The following is a 17,809-nucleotide window of genomic DNA, read 5'->3' on the forward strand; positions in this document are numbered from 1 at the left end:
CGTGCCTGCACACACCTCTCTGAAGGATGCAGCAGCCTGCCTGGCCCCTGGCATCGGGGCGTGCACAGGGTGAGAAGGAGACAGACAGTTTCCCTGGTCCACTGGTGCCCTGAGATACTCTGCTGAGCTTCTCCAGCACTGGCTCCCACATGGAGTGGGTGTAGTGGTGAATGCTCACCTCCACAAGCAGTGGAGCAGGCAGCACCCCGAGGCTGCACCTACAGCTTGGCTGTGCCTGGGGATAGAGAGGGAGGGAGGGGAGAGATGGGGGGGATCTCTCCCTCTGATCCTATGAACCTGATCGCAGGACAGGAAAGATAGGTGGAAGTTTTCATCACTATTTAACTGCTTGCTAAGTCCCTGTGTTCCAGCAGCATCAGTCCTAGGTGGATCATACCAGGAGTGAAACTGAGGCAGGAGCTGACCTGTCAGACATCCTGCCTTGTGAGTGCCGAGGGAGGGCAGGGTCGGTGCCCAGGGTGGGTTCCCCCTCCCCATGGTGATTTGGGGGTGCCTCTCTCAGACCCTGCTTTCCCCCTTCCCAGTGCTTTTGCTTCCCCATGTAGCTGCTTGAAGCTTTGGACCAAAATCAGTGGCACTGATTGCAGCTGTTCTGCAGCTCCCAGGTGCGGTGGAAAGAATGGAGACAGAGAGCCTCCAGCACCTGCAGCAACCCTGCAGAGGGGCTCAGGACAAGGTAGGGGCCACTCCTTGCCTTGTGTGGCTGCTCTGTTTCCTGGGGCACACTCCTTGTCCATCTGCAATTGACTTTTCTCTAGCATGGGCCAGAGCAGGATGCTGGAGATGGGGTGTCCTGTGTCCATCCTTGTCTCAGTCATTTGTCACCCCTCCAGAAGGAACAGGGGCATGCCTGTCCCACTCCACCCAGATTCCCATGCTGAGAAGCTGCAGTTCCTCTGGCTTGGCTGGAGATGTGCCCCAGCTGTGAGGGTGGGAATGGGATCCAGGTGCCCTGGATTGCCAGCAATTGCTCCCATTGCCTGAAGGTGCCCACAGGAGAGGAAAACGTGTTGCCTAAGGGGTAGAAATTGGCTGAGGTTAAGCTGAGCCCTGGGCACTGAACAAGGAGTCCTGTGTGTGAGCGGCAGTGGTTTGGGATGGAGGTGAGGTGCTGTTGCATTGGTTGCTTCCCCTTTTGACTTGAGAGGCTGCAGGTAGGATTTTGCTCTCCAGGGAAGGTCCCAGGCAGTGTCTGGGGCTGGTAAATACAGTGTCCCCTCCAGGGGTTGTTTACGAGCCATGCCTCGGTCAACAGTGACAGCCCAGAGACCGCAAAGAGCCTGAAACCAAACACTAATGGCTTGGGTCTGCTAATGGACACAGGGCTCTGCCACCTGCTCCGGAGCCATCGATGCTGCCGGCGGTGCTTCCCCTGCTCCGGCTGCTGGCCCGTGTTCTCCCTGCCCCATCCCTGCTGGTCCCCTGCCTGCAGCTGTTTCTCTGCTCAGGTTGTGCTGTGCCACCACTGTGATGGGCTGGGAATGGAGCAGCTCCAGAGGGGACCAAGCCATCCCATCTAAGTCTGGGGGAAGCGTTCAATGGGAGCATCTTGCAATGAGATCCTGGGGGAATTCCAGGCTTGCTGGCTTCCCAAATGCAGCTGGATGAGACCCCAAGGACCCCATCGACCCCATCCTTCATTTGGAGCTAGCACTTCCCTGAAAAAGGCCTTAGACAGAAGTGCTGACTGTTTGCAACCCCTTGTCCTGTCTGCTTGGCACTGTACCCCCTGGGACCTTGCCACAGCCTTGGTGGCACAGGCACAGCCACTGTCTGGCAGCAGCAATGGAGCATCCCTGTGACTGCAGGATCTTCAAGGTGATCAATGCTGGAACTGATGTTGTTTACCAGCTGGATAATCAATGATGGGTTGTGTCATCCCACCTCTGCCCTGTGCCACCATGGCTGTCCCCAGCCCTGAAGATCTCCTGGCAGACCCATGCAGGAGGCTCTCAGACCTCTGCTGAGATCTCGCTTTGGCCAAGCGCTCAGGATGGGGCAGGTGGAGAGAAATGCTATCAATTTTGCCTCTTGAAGTGCAGCATCAATAATTCAGCGCAGAGCAATCGGTCCCGGCTGGGAGGAGGGAAAAGACGGGAGAGCCACCCGCGTCGCCCAGCCACAGATTAATATTAAATGAAGTGGCAGATTGCTGTCGGCAGGATAATTGGTGCCTGCCCAGGGCTGTTCCTGCCCTGGCTGTTCAGGGTACGTGCTGGGGGGCAGGCAGGATTGGGGGTGTCTTGGAGAGACCCCAACATAGAGTGTGCTGGCCTCTGCCTTCCCTGGGGACTGCTGCTGCTGTAGAGCTCAGGATATGGAGAGAGAAGCAGGGCTGGGAGGGTGCCAAAGCCTTCCGGAACCTGGGAAGAAACAGGAGGGAGCAGCAGCATGCCTGGGTGCCATCAGCACCCCGAGAGGTGCCAGGCAGGAGGGTGGTGGCAGTGAGCAGAAGGGACCCCTCCTCATGGCTGGCTCAGGATGAGGGTCCCTCTGGAGAGGGGAGAAAACGAGCATCCCCAAGGTGCTGGCGAGAGCGAAGTCCTGTGCCAAGCCTTGATTCCTCCTGCTTTCCAGGAACCTCTTTGGCAGGAGTGCTGTGTCTTGGCTGCAGGGGGGACTGGCCCTCTGGGGTGTGGTGCTTTGGTCCCTGGGCTCAGGGTGTCATCCAGCCTGGTGGCTTTGACAGACCCCAGAGGCCAAGGTGAGCTTGCTGCAGGGTGGTAGATCTCAGAGCATCGAAGTCTAGCCTAGGATAGCTGCAGGCACTCCAGGTTGAAGTTTGGGGTTCCCTGGGCTGGGCTGCACCAGACATTCCCCCATCTGCACTGGATTTAACCCTTGCCTTTCCGTGGGCTAGCAGGTTTGTCAGCTGGCTCTAGGGCTGGGCAGGGTTGGATCTCCTAGCAGCCCTGAGCTCCCCAAGGTCCACAGTACCTGTAGTGCACCCTGTGCCTCTGCTGCTGCATGGTGACATGTCCTGCTCAGCCAGACCTAATTAGCTTGTTGAATCTCTTCTCCCTCCGGCCTTGTGTTAATCACTTTTCACATTGCTTCCTCCCCAATTCCCTCTGGCCTGATTTGCTCTTACTGTTGCCAATGTGCCTGGAGAGGGGAGCAAGGAGATCTGGCTGGACATGGGAAAGGGCCCCCACTCTGTCCCAGGATGGGCTCTGAGCCAGCAGACGGAGGGGCAGGAGATCACTCGGCCACAGGGAGGTGAGAAAACCACAGGCTGGAGAAAAAGCAAGAAATGTAGAGAGCAAAGGAGCCTATTAGGACTGCCCTTCTTTACAGTGTTGCTCTGTTGGTGGAGGGTGAAGCCTTCAAGTTCAGTGGGAGAGGCTGTGACTCTCTAGTGCAAGGTTGTGTTAGGCTGCAGGGTGCTGTGGGAGCTCATTGGGATGTCCTTCACCTCTTCCCTGTGAGGAGCAGGGTTAGACCCCAGGACTGGGCACAGGAGGGAATAGAGGTGCCCTGGACTGGGCTCTAGGGAGTTCATGGTCCCTGGAGTGCTGTTATCAGGATGTCAGATGTGCCATCCATGCTTGGCTACAGCATCCCCTCCCCTCCAGGGATACAGGAGAATGTCTCATTCCCCCATGGGTGCCTGGGGCTTGTTGTACTGCTGGGACAGGAGATGGCCACATCAGAAGCAGCTGTTAGGTGAGAGATGCATGGACAGCTGAAAGCCACTTCCTAATAACCACTGCTGCCAGGCTGGAGTCTCTCCTGCTGCCCTCAAAGCCCAGTGCTGGATGGACTGCAGGGAGCACCACCCTGGCTGTCCCTGCTGTGCTGCCCTCCCTCCAGGCAGCACCCTGTGGGGCACGTTTGCACCCTGTGGAGCACATTTCTCTCCAGCAGCAGGCAAGGTACCCAGGGCTGGCAGCCCCAGCTGTGGCTGTGACTGACTTGCTGGTGCAGAGATGCAGAAGAAGAGGGAGGAGATGAGGGTTGCAGAATACTGTGGAGGTGATCAGTAGACAAGCCTGAGCTCCAAGGCAGGGAGCTTGTGCTATGCAAGGTGGGGACACTGTTGGGGGGAAGGTTTGGTGGTTTGTGATGGGGCTGAGGGGATTTCCTAGGCGGAGCTGCTCCCCGGGCTGGTGACAGCAGTATCCCAGTAGCGTGTGATGAACTCGAGGGTCCCAGCAGACTGCTCAGCTCCAGGACCACCACGAGCTGCTGTTGGGGTGGAAGTCAGCGTGGCTGAGCCTCCTCCATGTACCCACTGGTGCCCAATGTGCACCCCTTTGCAGGTTCCTGTGCCAGGCTGTGTGGTGCAGGGGTGCCCATGGCTGAGCCTCCTCCACCTCCATGCACCCACTGGTGCCCAATGTGCATCCCTTTGCAGGTTCCTGTGCCAGGCTGTGTGGTGCAGGGGTGCCCAGCAGGAGAGCTGACCCCTAAGTCCCTTGGGCAGTCTCGTGGGCTCTCCTTCTCTGCAGCCTGGGTGCCCCGGGGGACCCCAGAGGGTGCCAGGGCTGGAAGAGGGAGGGCCAAGGCAGGTCTCTCCTCCCCTACCCTCCCCTCTCCTGCGTTGCTGGGTCTGTTGCTGCCAGAGCAGCTGCCGGCTGGGGCTGTGTGTCTGGGGGATGGCGGCTGCTGAGGCGCCCTGGGACCTGCAGGGGCTGCAAACGGTGGGCATCATCCTGCTGCTCTGCTCCAGCCTCAAGATACTCCATGCCCTGGGCATCATCGACCTGACCAGGGGAGGTGGGATGGGGACGGGGATGGGGTTGCAAGGAGAAGGGGATGTGGTGGTGGAGGTGCTCCTCCTATCCCAAGGGCTGCAGGGTGCTTAGGGGTTTTTTTTTGGGGGGGGGGGGGGGGGCGGGGGGGCATTGGAGTGTCTGGCAGCATCAGGGTGTAGGGAACTGGGGAAGTGAGGGTGTCTGGGGGTGATTCAGAGTGTTAAGCTATCGGGTGGGAATATTTGTGGACATTGGAATGTGTGGTGTTGGGTGCAGGATGGTAGAAATTTAAGGTGTCTGGGAGCTTTAGGGTGGGGGATATCTGGGTCTTGAGGCACTGGGATGCAGTGGGGTGCTAGGGGATGGAGATTGTCTGGGCTGTTGGAGTCTCAGGGCAATGGGATGCAGAGGGCTGGGCTTTGTCAGATGATGGGGGAAAGCACTGCAGGTAACGGGCTGAAGAGATAATTGTGAACTGGGAGAAAAGAGCCATAAATGTGGGGTGCAGCACCATGCAGGGCAAGGCTTTCTCACTGCTACAGGAATTGGTGGCTATGGGGAAAACATGGGAAAAGAGGAGAGAGCCCCTTTGCCTTCCTGTGAGGCTGTGCCAGGACTGGGCAAGGAAGAGGATGCTCTGGGTGTTGAGCTTCCTGGATTGGCAAGTGGGCACTGAGGACTGAAAGTCGCCAAAGGAGAGGACCCAAAATATGTCAGAGCAATGGATGCACGACCTGTTGGCTGTGCCTGGTGAGGGTGGGTGTGCAGGGAGCTGATGCATGGTGCTGATGCCTTGTTTCCTTTGGCTCAACGGTGCCACAGACAGTCGCAGCTCAGACAAGGGCTGCCAATAGACTTTGCTTGAATGTGTTTTGGGGTTGGTTTGCTTCCATCCCCTCTGCCTCCTTGCTGGCACTGGGGATGCTGTGAAATGAAGGGACTGCAGATCACATCCCCTTGGGTAGCCAGATTTTGGAATGGGAGGCGTGTGGCCAGGAGCGATCAGAGGAGCAACTAGTAGTAGAGCAGAGGGAGGGGAGAAGAGGAGGGTGCTGTGCCCAGGAGGTGCTTTCAACCTCCTTTTGATGAAGGATGTCCCTGCGCCGGCTGGGGTGTGGCTGAAGCACATCCACTTTTTGTCCCTGTGCCCCACTGTGGAGGGTATGGATGGCATCTGGGTAATGGATATGCAGATGCCTAGCTCTCTTGTGGAACACCCTGCTTGCAGCCAAGAGGAGCTGCTGCTCTGCTGGGGCATTTTTCTGGGTAGCTCCTCTGGCACCTTGGATGTGCTGGTTCCTGCTGCCAGAGGAGGTGCTGAGGGGGGCAGGATGTGTCCCTGTGTGTTGGTTTTCAGCAGGGTGATGCATATGGCTGTCCCAGTCCTGCAGCTTTGTCCGCTCCATTTGGGGAGCTCCTGAGCTCCACTGTCTCTTGGGATGTGTATCCTATCCCATTCAATGCTCACAACATTTTGTACATGGTGTGGTCTGAAGAAATTATTATTCTGCAATATCTCCTTTGGGCACAGTCAGGCTCTCTGGGAGCACTGTCACAGGCTGGGGGTGGGAATGGGGACAGCAGTGCTGTGAGTCCCACTTGACTCTGTGGCCCATTCTGGCCCATGGCCAGTACCCCACTGGGGACTGCTCAGCACAAGGGTTGTGCAGCTTTTTTTCCCACTAGCACCAGGGAATATCCTGGTCCCGAGCCTGTCCCACAAACTGCAGCTTGCTTGGCAGCTTTGCTGCTCCCAGCTCTGTCCCACCCCCAGGACAGGGACTCTTTGGCCCTGGGAGATGCCAGCTGTGATATCATTCCTCTGATGGATGACTGTCTGGCACCTTTGCTCCACTTGGCTCTGCATTGCTGACTGATGAGGGTCATTTGCAGAGCTGCTGTTGGTGGGACACATCCTGACCTCCCCAGGGCGGCTGAGGAGACTCACTCTTCCTACTGCTGAGTGTCACTGCAGACCCCAGAGAGCTGTGGTTGATGGCACTGCCTGAGCCTGGGAGCTTCCCTGAGTGGCTGAGCCCTGCACAGGGATGATTGTCAGCCACAGGTTTTAGGGGCAGCTGGGTTCAGATCAGCCTTGGCATACCAGCTCCTCCTGACTTGCCAGCTGACCCAGTGTTGCCCCATGGGGCCAAGCAGGGGCTGTGATGCTGCATTACTGGTGGGCTGCTGGTGCTCTGCTCCCCTCCTGAGATGTGCTGTGTCCTGGAGCTGGGGACACCGAGGAGGTCTTGTTGTGGGATGCACATTTTCCACCCATCATGATCATACATTTATTGACAGGTTACTGAGGGTGATGGGGGAGTTTTGGCACTGCCTGTTGGTTTGTTATTGAGGGTGTATTCTAGCAGGAGGGCACCATGGAAGGGGTGGGTTGATCTCCCCATCCAGCTGTCACTGGAAGGGCACTGGTGGCTGTGGCTCTGTGGGAGGACAGGGACATTGTTATGCACCTGACTGACTCTGTCTCCTGCTTTTCCTCTGGAGAGACCATGGAGCAGCCCAGGCTTGGGTCCTGCGTGGGAAGGGGGTGTCTGCCCAGCAGCAGGTAACCTTCAGTATGGTGGCATTGGCTGGATCCAGCCTCCAAGGGACACATCAGCTGCTGATGTGCTGGCTCGATACAAAGTGGTCTGTGGCCATCCTGATGGCAATCATTGCTGGGGGCAAGGAACTACTCACTGTAGGTCCCTTTGGAGCCAGCCTTCGGGACTCATTTCGACTGTGTGTAGAGGCGGAGATGGGAAATCCCTTCCCCTTTTGGTGCTACTCAAGGATGGAGTCTCAGTTTGTGTGTTTTGAAGTCACCGAGCTGCAGAGCGATGCACGGGAAGCGACAAGCCACTTAACCCGGCAGCCCTCCGCCGCAGATAAAGCACTGCCACCCTTTCTGCTCTGCGCCGCCGCTGGATGGCCCTTGCAGGAGGGTGGAGAGCAGAGCGGCATCTGGGAAAGGAGCTGCCGCTGGCAGGGACAGGGCTTCGTGCTGCAATGTCCCTTGTGTCCAGAGTGGCAGCAAAAGGCTGGGTTCTGCTCCTCATCTTTGGGCAGAGCTGTTTCCCAGCAAGGAGGAGCTCCCAGACTTGCTCGTGGTTTGGATGCTGGGGACAGAAAGAGGGTAGCGTGTCCTACTCAGCAGAGCCCTTGTGTTCACTAAAGCCAGGACAGCAAAATCCCAGTCCTGGTCACGCCTCTCCTGTTGTTAAGCTGCATGTGCTGAATGTGCTCCCCCCCCTTGCACTGGGGACCCTGGAATCGGGCCCCCTTTGGTTTCCTCCTTGAGAAAACGCCCATGTTCTTTATTTTTTTCTTTTTCCTTCTTTATAACAAACTAAAGTGTAACTTGCACCCGACCTGACCTACTGCACGTGCCTATACCTGCTGCCCCTGTGAGTCCAACCACAGTTTACTCTCTGTTGCATCTCTCTCGCTGTGTGGTTTCCCTCCTGCCCTGCTCCCTCCCGGGTGCATCACCCTGGCATTGGGTGTTGCTCTGCCCACCCTGTCCCTTCTCTCTCAGCAAAGGGGGTACTTCTGCCTGTCAGGTCCATTCCCACAGCTCAGCTCTGCTGGAGGGACCTGGCTCCAGAGCATCCTTGGAAGGCTGAAAGGTGCAATTTCCCTTTCCCTCTGCAAATTAAGGCCCTGGAAGGGTAGCTGGGACAAAATCATGGTTTATGTACAACTGATGCCCACTTCTAGGAAAGAAAAGTCCTCTTTCCTCACCTGCCTGCAAACCCTGCAGCAGACAGAAGCCAGGTTGTGCTGTTCTGCCAGTGCCAAGATCCTGGTCCTCACCCTTGCTCCTGTCACCCCCGATAAATGCCAGGGGATGTGTTTGTTCATCCCTATAGGTTTGCAGCTCACTGTCACCCTGCTGGGTATGCCACATTCCTGGGGAGAATTTGCCCTCTTTGAGTGGCTTTTTGTGATGTCCTGCTGGATCCATGACCTCCTGGAGCTATTCTCCATCCCCTAGAATGATGGAGCTGCCTTGGTGTGAGCTCAGAGGGTGCCAGGTCCTGCACTGTGAGAACATCCTGTGAGGGGCCAACCTGCCTAGAAGTGGCTGCTGGATGCAAACCCATGTCTCTGTCTTGGAGCTGGGTACCATGCAACACCATTTTCCTGGCATCTTGCACTCAGCTTAGCCCCAAAAGGCTGAGAAAGGGCTTCTCTGGCAGCTATTTGCTAGACCCCTAGAGAAACAACTCCAAAACCAGGTCTCAGGATGCACAGGCATTATGACCTGCTGCTTGCAGATGTACAGGATGCTTGGAGCAAACACAGTGACAAACAAACCAGAACCCCAAAGGGACTTTGCACCTTTTGTCCCATTTGTCCCCATGCTGGTGTCTGCCTCCCCTCGGAGGCTGGAGCCCAGCATGGCCTTCATCCTCTCCTCCTCCTCCTCCTCCTCCTCCTCCTTTCCCCACCTGCAGTGTTAGTCCTGCGCTGAGTTTGCTGGCTTGAGGCACTGTGGGAAGGGAGGGAGGGGGTCTGCAGCTATGGGGCAACACCAGCTCGGAGAGATGGGGCTGAGTGAAACCACTGGGGTCCAAATGGGGGAACAGAGGGTGGCAGTGGGGTCAGTACAGTGAGGGGACCTACTATTAATGCAGGGTGACTTGGATGCAGTGGCCATGGGCCAGGCTGGTGTGGGGAGTCCCTCACCCAGCCCTGTAGCCTGGCCAAGGCAAAGCCCCATTCCCCTTCTGGCTGTCTCAAAGCAGGTCCCTGGGCTCGGGTCCCAGTGTTGCACTGGGGTGGGGGTGCATGCTGCAGTCTGGGCTGCATGGGGTGTCCAGTGCATGCTTTGCCTTCAGCCCTTGGGTGCCAGCAGGATCAAACCCAGCCCGAGCTGAGAGAGGATGCAATGCCCTGGCTCCACCACAGGCTATTTCTTGGGCTTGATTCTACCTTGCCTCCCTGCAGAGCCCTTTGAGAGGGTCCCCAGGGAGCAGGTAATTGTCCTCAAGCCTAAAGGACAGAGTCTGGCTCTGATGTTTCCTGACTCTCTGGGCTCCTGGGAGTCTCCAGTGCACCCTGGTATGATGGGGGTGTAAAGAGGCGCTGGGTGTGGGTAGCATAGCAGGGTTGTCCTCATCCTTCCCAAGGATGGATACTCCACTGCTGGGTTTGTCCTGGGATTGAGCAGGAAGGTCGACCAGAGCCTGGGCTGGGTTTTGCCTTCCTGCTCCTCCAGCCTCACGCTGCATGTGCTGCCTCTGCTCAGATCACCCCGCGCCGGGTGCCCAACCCTGCTGCCCGTCGGGACCGGGGGCTGATGCTGTGTTAATTCTTCTGCTTGGTGACTCCTTCTTTCTTCCAGGCAATCCGCCAGTCCAAACTAAAAAAGCGCTGAAGCAGCGATTCCTCAAACTGCTGCCCTGCTGCCGGCCCAAATCCATCCCCTCGCTCAGTGAAAGCAAGTGCTTCTTCTTGCCTTTGTGTGTGTTTGTCCCGGCGGTGCTGCTGCCTGCTCTCCGCCCTGGCCCTGCCTGCGGGAAGGGGACGCCTCCACCTCTCCCCTGCCCTGGCTGTCAGGATCAGCCCTACCCTGGAGGGGTCCGATCCCATGGGCTCTGCACACACCTCTGTCGTTACCTGCTCACAGGCTGGTTTTCTCCCTCTTCGTCTCCCTGGAGCAGCTCCCACGGGATGCACAGCGGCAAGGACCGCTTGGGAGCTGACTCAGGCAGCAGGGCCCTCCCGGCACTGGTCTAAGGGGTGGGGAGTTGTTTCTCTAAGCTGAGGGTCGGTTTGGAGGTGGAGGTGTGATGGGGTGACGAGAGAGGCTGAGCAGGGAGTGAGTGTGGAGTCCCTTAACCCCCTGTACTGGGTGTGCTTGGTTCCTTGGTGAGTCCAAGCCCCCGGTCAGGATCTCTCCCAGCTCCACGGTGCAAGCCAATCCCCCCTGGGAACAGGTGAGTATGAGGGGCAGGGTCTGAGCCGTCCCACGAAGAGGGAGTACCTGCTGTGTGCCCCTCTTGGCTGAGTGGGGTCTAGGGTGCTGGTGCTGCAGGCAGGGGTTGTGCAGCTTGGCAGGTGGTGGAGAGAAGCCGTCAAGGAAGGCGGGAGCACAGTGGGTAGAAAAGAATCTGGAAAGGCTGAGGGGGGGGGGGGGGTATTTGAGGCTGGGGGTTCTGAGAGGCAACTCTCCTACTGGATGTGAGCCCTGGTGCTGCAGGACATCAAGGGTCTGAACTCCACAGGCAGATGCCTGTGCTGGTGGGAGGAGAAGGGCAGGCATGGAGGGTTTCAGCACTGGGGGGTTTTCACACTTCCTTTGTGCCCAGCCTGGGCTGTACTGGAGGGGGGTTGTTGCCCAGTGTCAGTCTCTGGTCTGTAGCCAGGGTGTCTATGAGTGTCCTCTTCTGGCATAGACCCAGCTCTGGCTGAGCAGAGCACCCCAAAAATGTGTCAACCTGGGCAGGTGTGAGAGGATAGTGTGTGCTGTGCAAGGTGCCTCTCTGCCCCCTGGCATGACAAGATAGGGCAGGACAGTGCTGGCCTCAGCCACCCTCTCTTCCCCTGGGTTCCTTGCAGACAGTGTTGAGGATGAGTTTGAGCTCTCCACCGTCTGCCACCGCCCCGAGGGGCTGGAGCAGCTCCAGGAGCAGACCAAGTTCACCCGCAAAGAGCTGCAGGTCCTGTACCGAGGCTTCAAGAATGTGAGTACTCTTTGACCAGCTTTGATAGCCCCCACCTCTGCTGCCATGTCCGCCTTGGGGTACTGCTTTATTTGTGAAAGTTTTTGGGGTTGAAGTTTACATAAGGCTACAGCCTGATCTTACCTCCAGGGAGCTCAGTGGGGAGACCTGACCCTGTGCTCTGTTTCCTTGGCTGCAGAGAGCCCCCTTCCTGGGTGCCTGGGATTCAGAGCCCCTCCAGCGAGGGGTGCAGCCCAAAAAGTCAGAGAGATGCTCTAAGCAGCTTTTCTAGCCACCCCACCAGGTGCACAGGACTGGAAGGCAAGGCAGACACAGGTTTTAGGGGGTGCTCAGCCCTTTTTGCAACATGGAAGTGACACTGTGACCTTGCCCTGGCAGGAGTGCCCAAGTGGCATTGTCAATGAAGAAAACTTCAAGCAGATCTATTCACAGTTCTTCCCTCAAGGAGGTGAGTGCCCATCCCCATCCCTGTCCCCATATACATGGGTGCCTTTGCAGGGCAGAGGGTCACACAGCACCCCTCATGCTGTCTGCCTCCCTGCAGACTCCAGCACCTACGCCACCTTCCTCTTCAATGCCTTCGACACCGACCACGATGGCTCTGTCAGCTTTGAGGTGAGCTGTGGCCAAGGAGGGGGTGATGGGGTGCAGCGGGGCAAGGAGAGCACAGCCCTCCAGGGACCATGGACTGGGACCAGCAGTGTTGTTGTTGCAGATGGATGAAGAGTTGGCAGGCCTAGTGGAGTTTATTAAATTCCCAGAGGCAACAGAAAACTAATGAAAAGCAAAAAAAAGGGGCTTTCTGTATCTTCTGGGTAGGGATGTGTAGGGACCCAGACTGGCAGACACAGCCATGGCTGGGTCTTGTTCAGGCTTTGGCTGAACACATTTTCTTCTTGGCTGCTATGACCCAAGGAAGTAGTGTGGGAAATGTACAGAGTTAAACAATATTTTCTCCCCCAACTCTTTTTCATACCCAACATTTCGCCTTGTCAGCCCAGCCGCAGAGCATATCAGCTTTGGGGCTGAGTTCCTCTCTGCAGGAGAATCAAGCAGGGCTGTACCCTGTGTCTCTGAGACCCTTTGTGGCTGTAACTCCTGCCTGCCTGCCTTGTCCATCCTTGCAGGACTTTGTGTCTGGGCTGTCCACCATCCTCCGGGGCACCATTGATGATCGCCTGAACTGGGCCTTCAACCTCTATGACCTGAACAAAGATGGCTGCATCACCAAAGAGGTGGGATGGGGGATGCAGACTGGTCCCTGGGGCTAGTGCAAATCTGCACCTGGCAGGGACAAGGGCAGAACTCGACTGAGCTCTGGAGGAGAGCCTAGGGGATCAATATTTAACTGAGCTCAGCTTTGCAAATGTCCCTCCTGGCCCCCTGGCACTGGTGTGACTCTGGGATGGAGGGTGGATGAGTGGTGTGCAGCTTTGGGGCTCCATCGCACATGCACGTGCACACATGGCCCCACACTGTACACAGAGCCAGCAGAAACACATTTGAGCACCCCACAGGTCCTTCAGGAGCATCAAGAAAAAGGTGTGGGCTGGGGACCAGGCAGAAGCAGAGCCCTGTGTTGACACTGCAACCCTGCTCCCCTTCCCATCAGGAAATGCTGGACATCATGAAGTCCATCTATGACATGATGGGCAAATACACCTACCCGGCCATGCGGGAGGACGCACCCCGGGAGCATGTGGAGAACTTCTTCCAGGTGAGCCGAGTATATCCTCAGGAAGCATGAGCACACGGGGAAGCAGAGCTCCAGCACAGAACTGCAGTGGGTACAGTAGAAAACACCCCACTCTGGGGATGAAGCAGGGCTGTGCTGGTTCTGTTGGTGCTTGGGCATGCCTGGGGCCAGGGGTGCATTGTGTCCAGCCCCTGTGGAACTTGGGAAGGGGGTACCAGGTTCTCCCTAGGGCTGGGGCTGTCCCTGCTATGCTACCTGTGCTGTGCTTGTCTGCAGAAAATGGACCGGAATAAGGATGGCGTGGTGACAATCGAGGAGTTCCTGGAGTCCTGCCAGAAGGTAAAGTCACCAGCAACTCTTCTCTGAGCTAGGTCACCACCCTCTTCCTTGGGGACCTTTGTCCCTCTTGCTTCATTCCTGTAGAGAGGGAGTGAAGCCAGGGCTCCCAGGAGCAAGGCTGGAGCTCTGCTTTGGGAACTGTACCCATCCTTGTACAGATGAGGAGAGCCATGGATCCCAGTAGGGCTTGGAAACTGCCTGTAATCCCTGGGGCTCTTGTCCCATGTGCCAGAGTTGCCATGAGGGTAAAGCCAGGTTTGGGGGAGCTGCCCAGATTGCTGTTCTGTGCCCAACTTGCCTGCTTCCCACCTGCTCCTGACAGGATGAGAACATCATGCGATCCATGCAGCTCTTCGACAGCGTGATTTAGCTCCCAGACCTGCCTCCAGATGAGCTCTCCTGACACTGGGCCCAGAACCTTCTCTCTCTTGACTTTCTCTTTGAGACTCCCCTCCTCCGGCTGCACAGACACCTCCATGGAAAGGGGCCTTCCTTCCCTGAGATGCAGTTGGAGCCGAGATCTCCCCTTTCCCCTGGCCCAGCTCTGCTTTCCTCGGGGAATCCCAAGCAGGTGCTCCCAGATGTTGGAGCATGGGCATGGCTGGCACAGGATGAGAATTTCACCTGGATGGACCTCCCTGCACCCAGTCCCGGTGGAAAAGATGCATCCTTGGGCTGCAGTAGAGGTTTCCCCATGCACACTACCTTGTGCAGCCACAGCTCACCTACCCTGATCCTCTCCAGCCCCAGGAGCCCCCAGTCCCAGCTCCAGCCCAAATCCTCCAGCAACACTGTCTAGAAACCAATAAAGTCTTGCAATGGGCACAGCCAGTGCCTCGGCTTTCTCCCCTGCCCTGGCTGTGCCCTGCTGTGGGAAGATGTCCGGTGTGTCCACTGTGAGCCACCGGCTACCCTCCCTGTCCTGGGCCAGTGGTGGGCAGAGGGGCCACGCCTGGAGAAGGCAGCCACATAAGCCCTGGGGGTTCGTTGCTGCATGAGCTATGGGGAGCATCCCCTGATCCCAGGGATCCTGGTTAGACCTACGAGGCTCTTCTTGACAGGGGCAGAGGGGAGGCTAAAGGGACTCCAAGGTGACTTGTGGCACTTGTCCCCCAGGATGGATGATGAAGGGCTGGGAGAGCTGCAGCTTTAGCCCCTGTCCCTCAGGTTTGGGGTGCTGGCACAGGGGGACCTCAGGGATCCACTCTGAGGCTCCAGTGGAGAGACACCCTTTCCACCCTTCCCGAGGATGTGACAACCAGGGTACACATGGAAGAGGGAGGTGGGCGGCTCTCTGGTGGCCATTCTGGTCCATAGGGCTCAGAGCCATGCTTCTGGCATCATTTGCTGCTGCCTTTGCCCTGCTCCTGTGCCCTGACCCATCCCAGCCCACCTGCTGCCCTGGGGCTAGGGGAATGAGTAATGGGGCAGAGAGGTGTCCCCACAGGATAGCCCTGTGCTGGTGACATGGCTGAGCTGGCAGGTCTTGGAGGAGAAAGTCTAAGCTTTGGTTAGACAGGAGTCACTGCCATGCTGCTGGCAGGCCAGAGGGTCACCTTGGGGCAGGGGACTCTTCTCCTTTTTTCAGCATGGCCATGTGAGAGCCTGCTTGGGGACCTTGGGGATGGGGACCCTCGGTGTTTTTGTCACCACCAGCTCCTTGGAGATGGTGTGTGCAGACAGGCCTGTCCTGCCCACTTACCACTCCAAGTCATAGCTGGGAGAGTGATGACAATGGGCTAGTGATCCCATGCCAACTCCAGAAGCCCCTCACAGGCACTGGGAATGTACCCAGCCCTGGCATTCCTGACTGGCTCCACTCTCTGTATCCTTGGCCAGTGGTGGTTTGGGCTAGCCTGAGCTGCAATGTCTGGGATCAGCACCCATGCTGGGCCAGACCCAAGCTGAGACCCTGGGGCTGGAGACATTAGAATTTAACCCCTGGGGCTCTGAGCCAAAGCTATGGGGCTGCTTCCCAGGGGCACCATCCCTGACCCAGCCCTTGCAGATATCACATGTTTTTAGGCTCATTTGACACATTTATCTCGCAGACATGATGTGTTTTTTAGGTTCATTCAACACACCGTTCATCTCACAGACCTGTTCCCAGGTCTGGTGTGGGGCTGAGCTCCCACTTGCATTCTCCTAAGGGTGGGAGGGCCTTACCCCTCCATCTCTTGGCCCTTTTCTCCCTCCACCCAGCTCTCTGGGGTACCCATTGTTCGCTGCCATGTGGAGCACCTGCCGCCTCCCCCCTCACGCTGTAGGTCGCATGGTGTGACCCCCTGCCCCGGGGCATGGTGACCCACAACCTGCTTGGCATCTCCAGTCTGTATATTTTGTATTATAACAATTATATGAGTTAAAAACAAAACAAAACAAAAAACCAACAAAAAACCAATAAAATCTAACCACAATCGCTATGCACACTACTGTTCTCTCTTTGCATCTGTCAGCTGCCTGGGATGGGAGGGCAGGAAAAACGAGGGGTCTCTGCAGAGGCTTGGTATGTTTTTGGGGTGCTATGGTTGCAGGGTGCTCTGCATGGGTGCTCTGGGAGGTTGCATGGGGGACAGGGTGCACACTGAGCTTTGTCATGCTGTTGGTGGTCCTGTCAATACAGATTTTTCTCCTGCTAAGAGGCTGGAGGTGTTGAGGTTGAAAAGCTTTTACATCAAGTGTGTCACATTTCAGGAGTCAGGCTGCCAGGTGTGTTTTCAGCTTGCCACAGATGCTGCTGGGTGAACCCAAGCTTGGGACCAGGTGGCCCTTGTTAGGATGTGGCATTTAAGTCTGAGCTAACAGGAACATGGTCGCCTGCCACCTTGAGGAGGTAGGTGTGGACTGGGAAGGGGTTTTTCTTATGGCAATTACTCGTTGTTGTAAAAGTCCTACATTGAAAACTGGGAAGAATTAAGTAAACAGTCATGTAAGTAAGAAAGTAGCAGAACAAGAGAGCAATGGACCTGATGTGGGACAGCAGAATGGTCCAGCATTCTACAGACTGTGGTCCAGGAACTGAAAGCTCAATGCAAAGAGCTGCCTGGAGACCAAACAGAGCCTTAAAAGGATGGGCTCTGGCTGTGAGGGGGATTACCATTGTGGGACTGGGTAAGCAGCAAGCCCGAGCTTTCCAAAGCCTCTGACTCTCCAGGGACCTTTTTGGGCTGCTGGCCATCACCCAGGGCTGTGTATGGCAGTATGAATGGGCCTGAGCACGTTTTCCCCTCTAACCCACTTTCCCCGGTATATCCTATCCCCTGAGCTCTGTTTGGCTGGTTGCTATTTCAGGCAATGACATCCAAGGGCTTGATGTGCCCTCTTGTGGCACAGGGATGCTGTGAGCCACTGATGGGATCCCTTGTCCCCAGGGGGAAGGGCAGGAAAGAGGCTGAGGTGATAACGGGAAAAACAGCACTGTGGGGCTCAGCCTTGGAATGGTGCCGTAGCCTTTCCACACCAAATGGGAAAAGATTTGTGCAGGGAGTGTAGCTTTTGGAGTGGGGGGTGGGAAAGCATCACTGGGAGTCAAAAATAATCTTTTTACTCTCTCCCAGACAGGGCCTCAGGAAGGGCCTGAGGGCAGGGAGGGCTGGATCCTTTAGGTGTGCCTTCAGCTTGCCATGAGAAGCTGCTGTGTGAGCCAGGGCTTGGATCACCCTTGTTAGTAGGAGGTGGCATTTAAGTGTGGACAGCCAAGTCATTTGGTCTATGATGAGAACGGAGGCAAGACCTGATGGGTCCTTGGAAAAGTGTAGCCTTGTGTTGTTTCCAGACAAGTTTTTCCCAGCTTTCAGAAGCAAAATTAATAGTAGCTATGGGGTAAAACAGCTGAGCAACTGGATGAGGCAGCTGATGCAGCCTGGGGCAGTCATTCACTCCAGCATCCTGAATATTAGAAACACAAGCATTTTGTAAAAGAATGAGATTCCAACACTGAGAGAACTATTCCTGTTCCTTTGCCATGATCAGAGATATGAGCACCCCTTCAGGGCCTTTTGTGACCCTGTAGTCACCACCAAGCTCTGGAGGTGTGTGAAAGACCTGTGTGTTCTCCACCCAGATTCTGTGCATATCTCGTCTCTAACCCTTCTGTAGAGTCTGCTCGTGTATCAATACAATTTAGCTGCTTCCTATTCAGGGTATCTGTACAATTTCTATTTTTGCTCTTTGAAAGCTTTGGCCTGCTGATGGTGGTAACTGGAGATGCCCCTTGGCCAGGGCTCTGCTGCAGCTTCCCCAGAGGGTACTGCCGGTGCCGGAAACGCAGCCGCCTTCGGTTTCTTGTCGTGCCCGAGCTGCTGTCAGTGGGAATAAGCGGAAACGTGGCTGAAACGTGAAGCGTCTGCCCTGATGTCTGCAGG

General features: G+C 56.6%; 1 protein-coding gene across 5 annotated transcripts in view; it reads left to right on the plus strand.

Annotated features, from left to right (window-relative positions):
* KCNIP2 (potassium voltage-gated channel interacting protein 2) overlaps window positions 1-15,867 on the plus strand; it is a 44,150-nt gene extending 28,283 nt beyond the window's left edge. For 2 of the 5 annotated variants that reach the window (XM_041415873.1, XM_041415871.1), the window contains exons 2-7: window positions 11,286-11,410; window positions 11,789-12,025; window positions 12,538-12,645; window positions 13,023-13,127; window positions 13,383-13,445; window positions 13,768-15,867. In XM_041415873.1, the coding sequence (XP_041271807.1) occupies window positions 11,286-11,410; window positions 11,789-12,025; window positions 12,538-12,645; window positions 13,023-13,127; window positions 13,383-13,445; window positions 13,768-13,815 (686 nt within the window). In that variant the 3' untranslated portion in view covers window positions 13,816-15,867. Of the gene's footprint in view, window positions 1-10,068; window positions 10,165-11,285; window positions 11,411-11,788; window positions 12,026-12,537; window positions 12,646-13,022; window positions 13,128-13,382; window positions 13,446-13,767 lie in introns of all 5 variants that reach the window. The other 3 variants (XM_041415872.1, XM_041415869.1, XM_041415874.1) reach the window with 3 other exon arrangements.
* Window positions 15,868-17,809: the final 1,942 nt, after the last annotated feature.

This window comes from Onychostruthus taczanowskii, unplaced genomic scaffold, assembly GCF_017590055.1.
Source record: "Onychostruthus taczanowskii isolate IOZ18803 unplaced genomic scaffold, ASM1759005v1 scaffold5, whole genome shotgun sequence".
NCBI lineage: Eukaryota > Metazoa > Chordata > Aves > Passeriformes > Passeridae > Onychostruthus > Onychostruthus taczanowskii.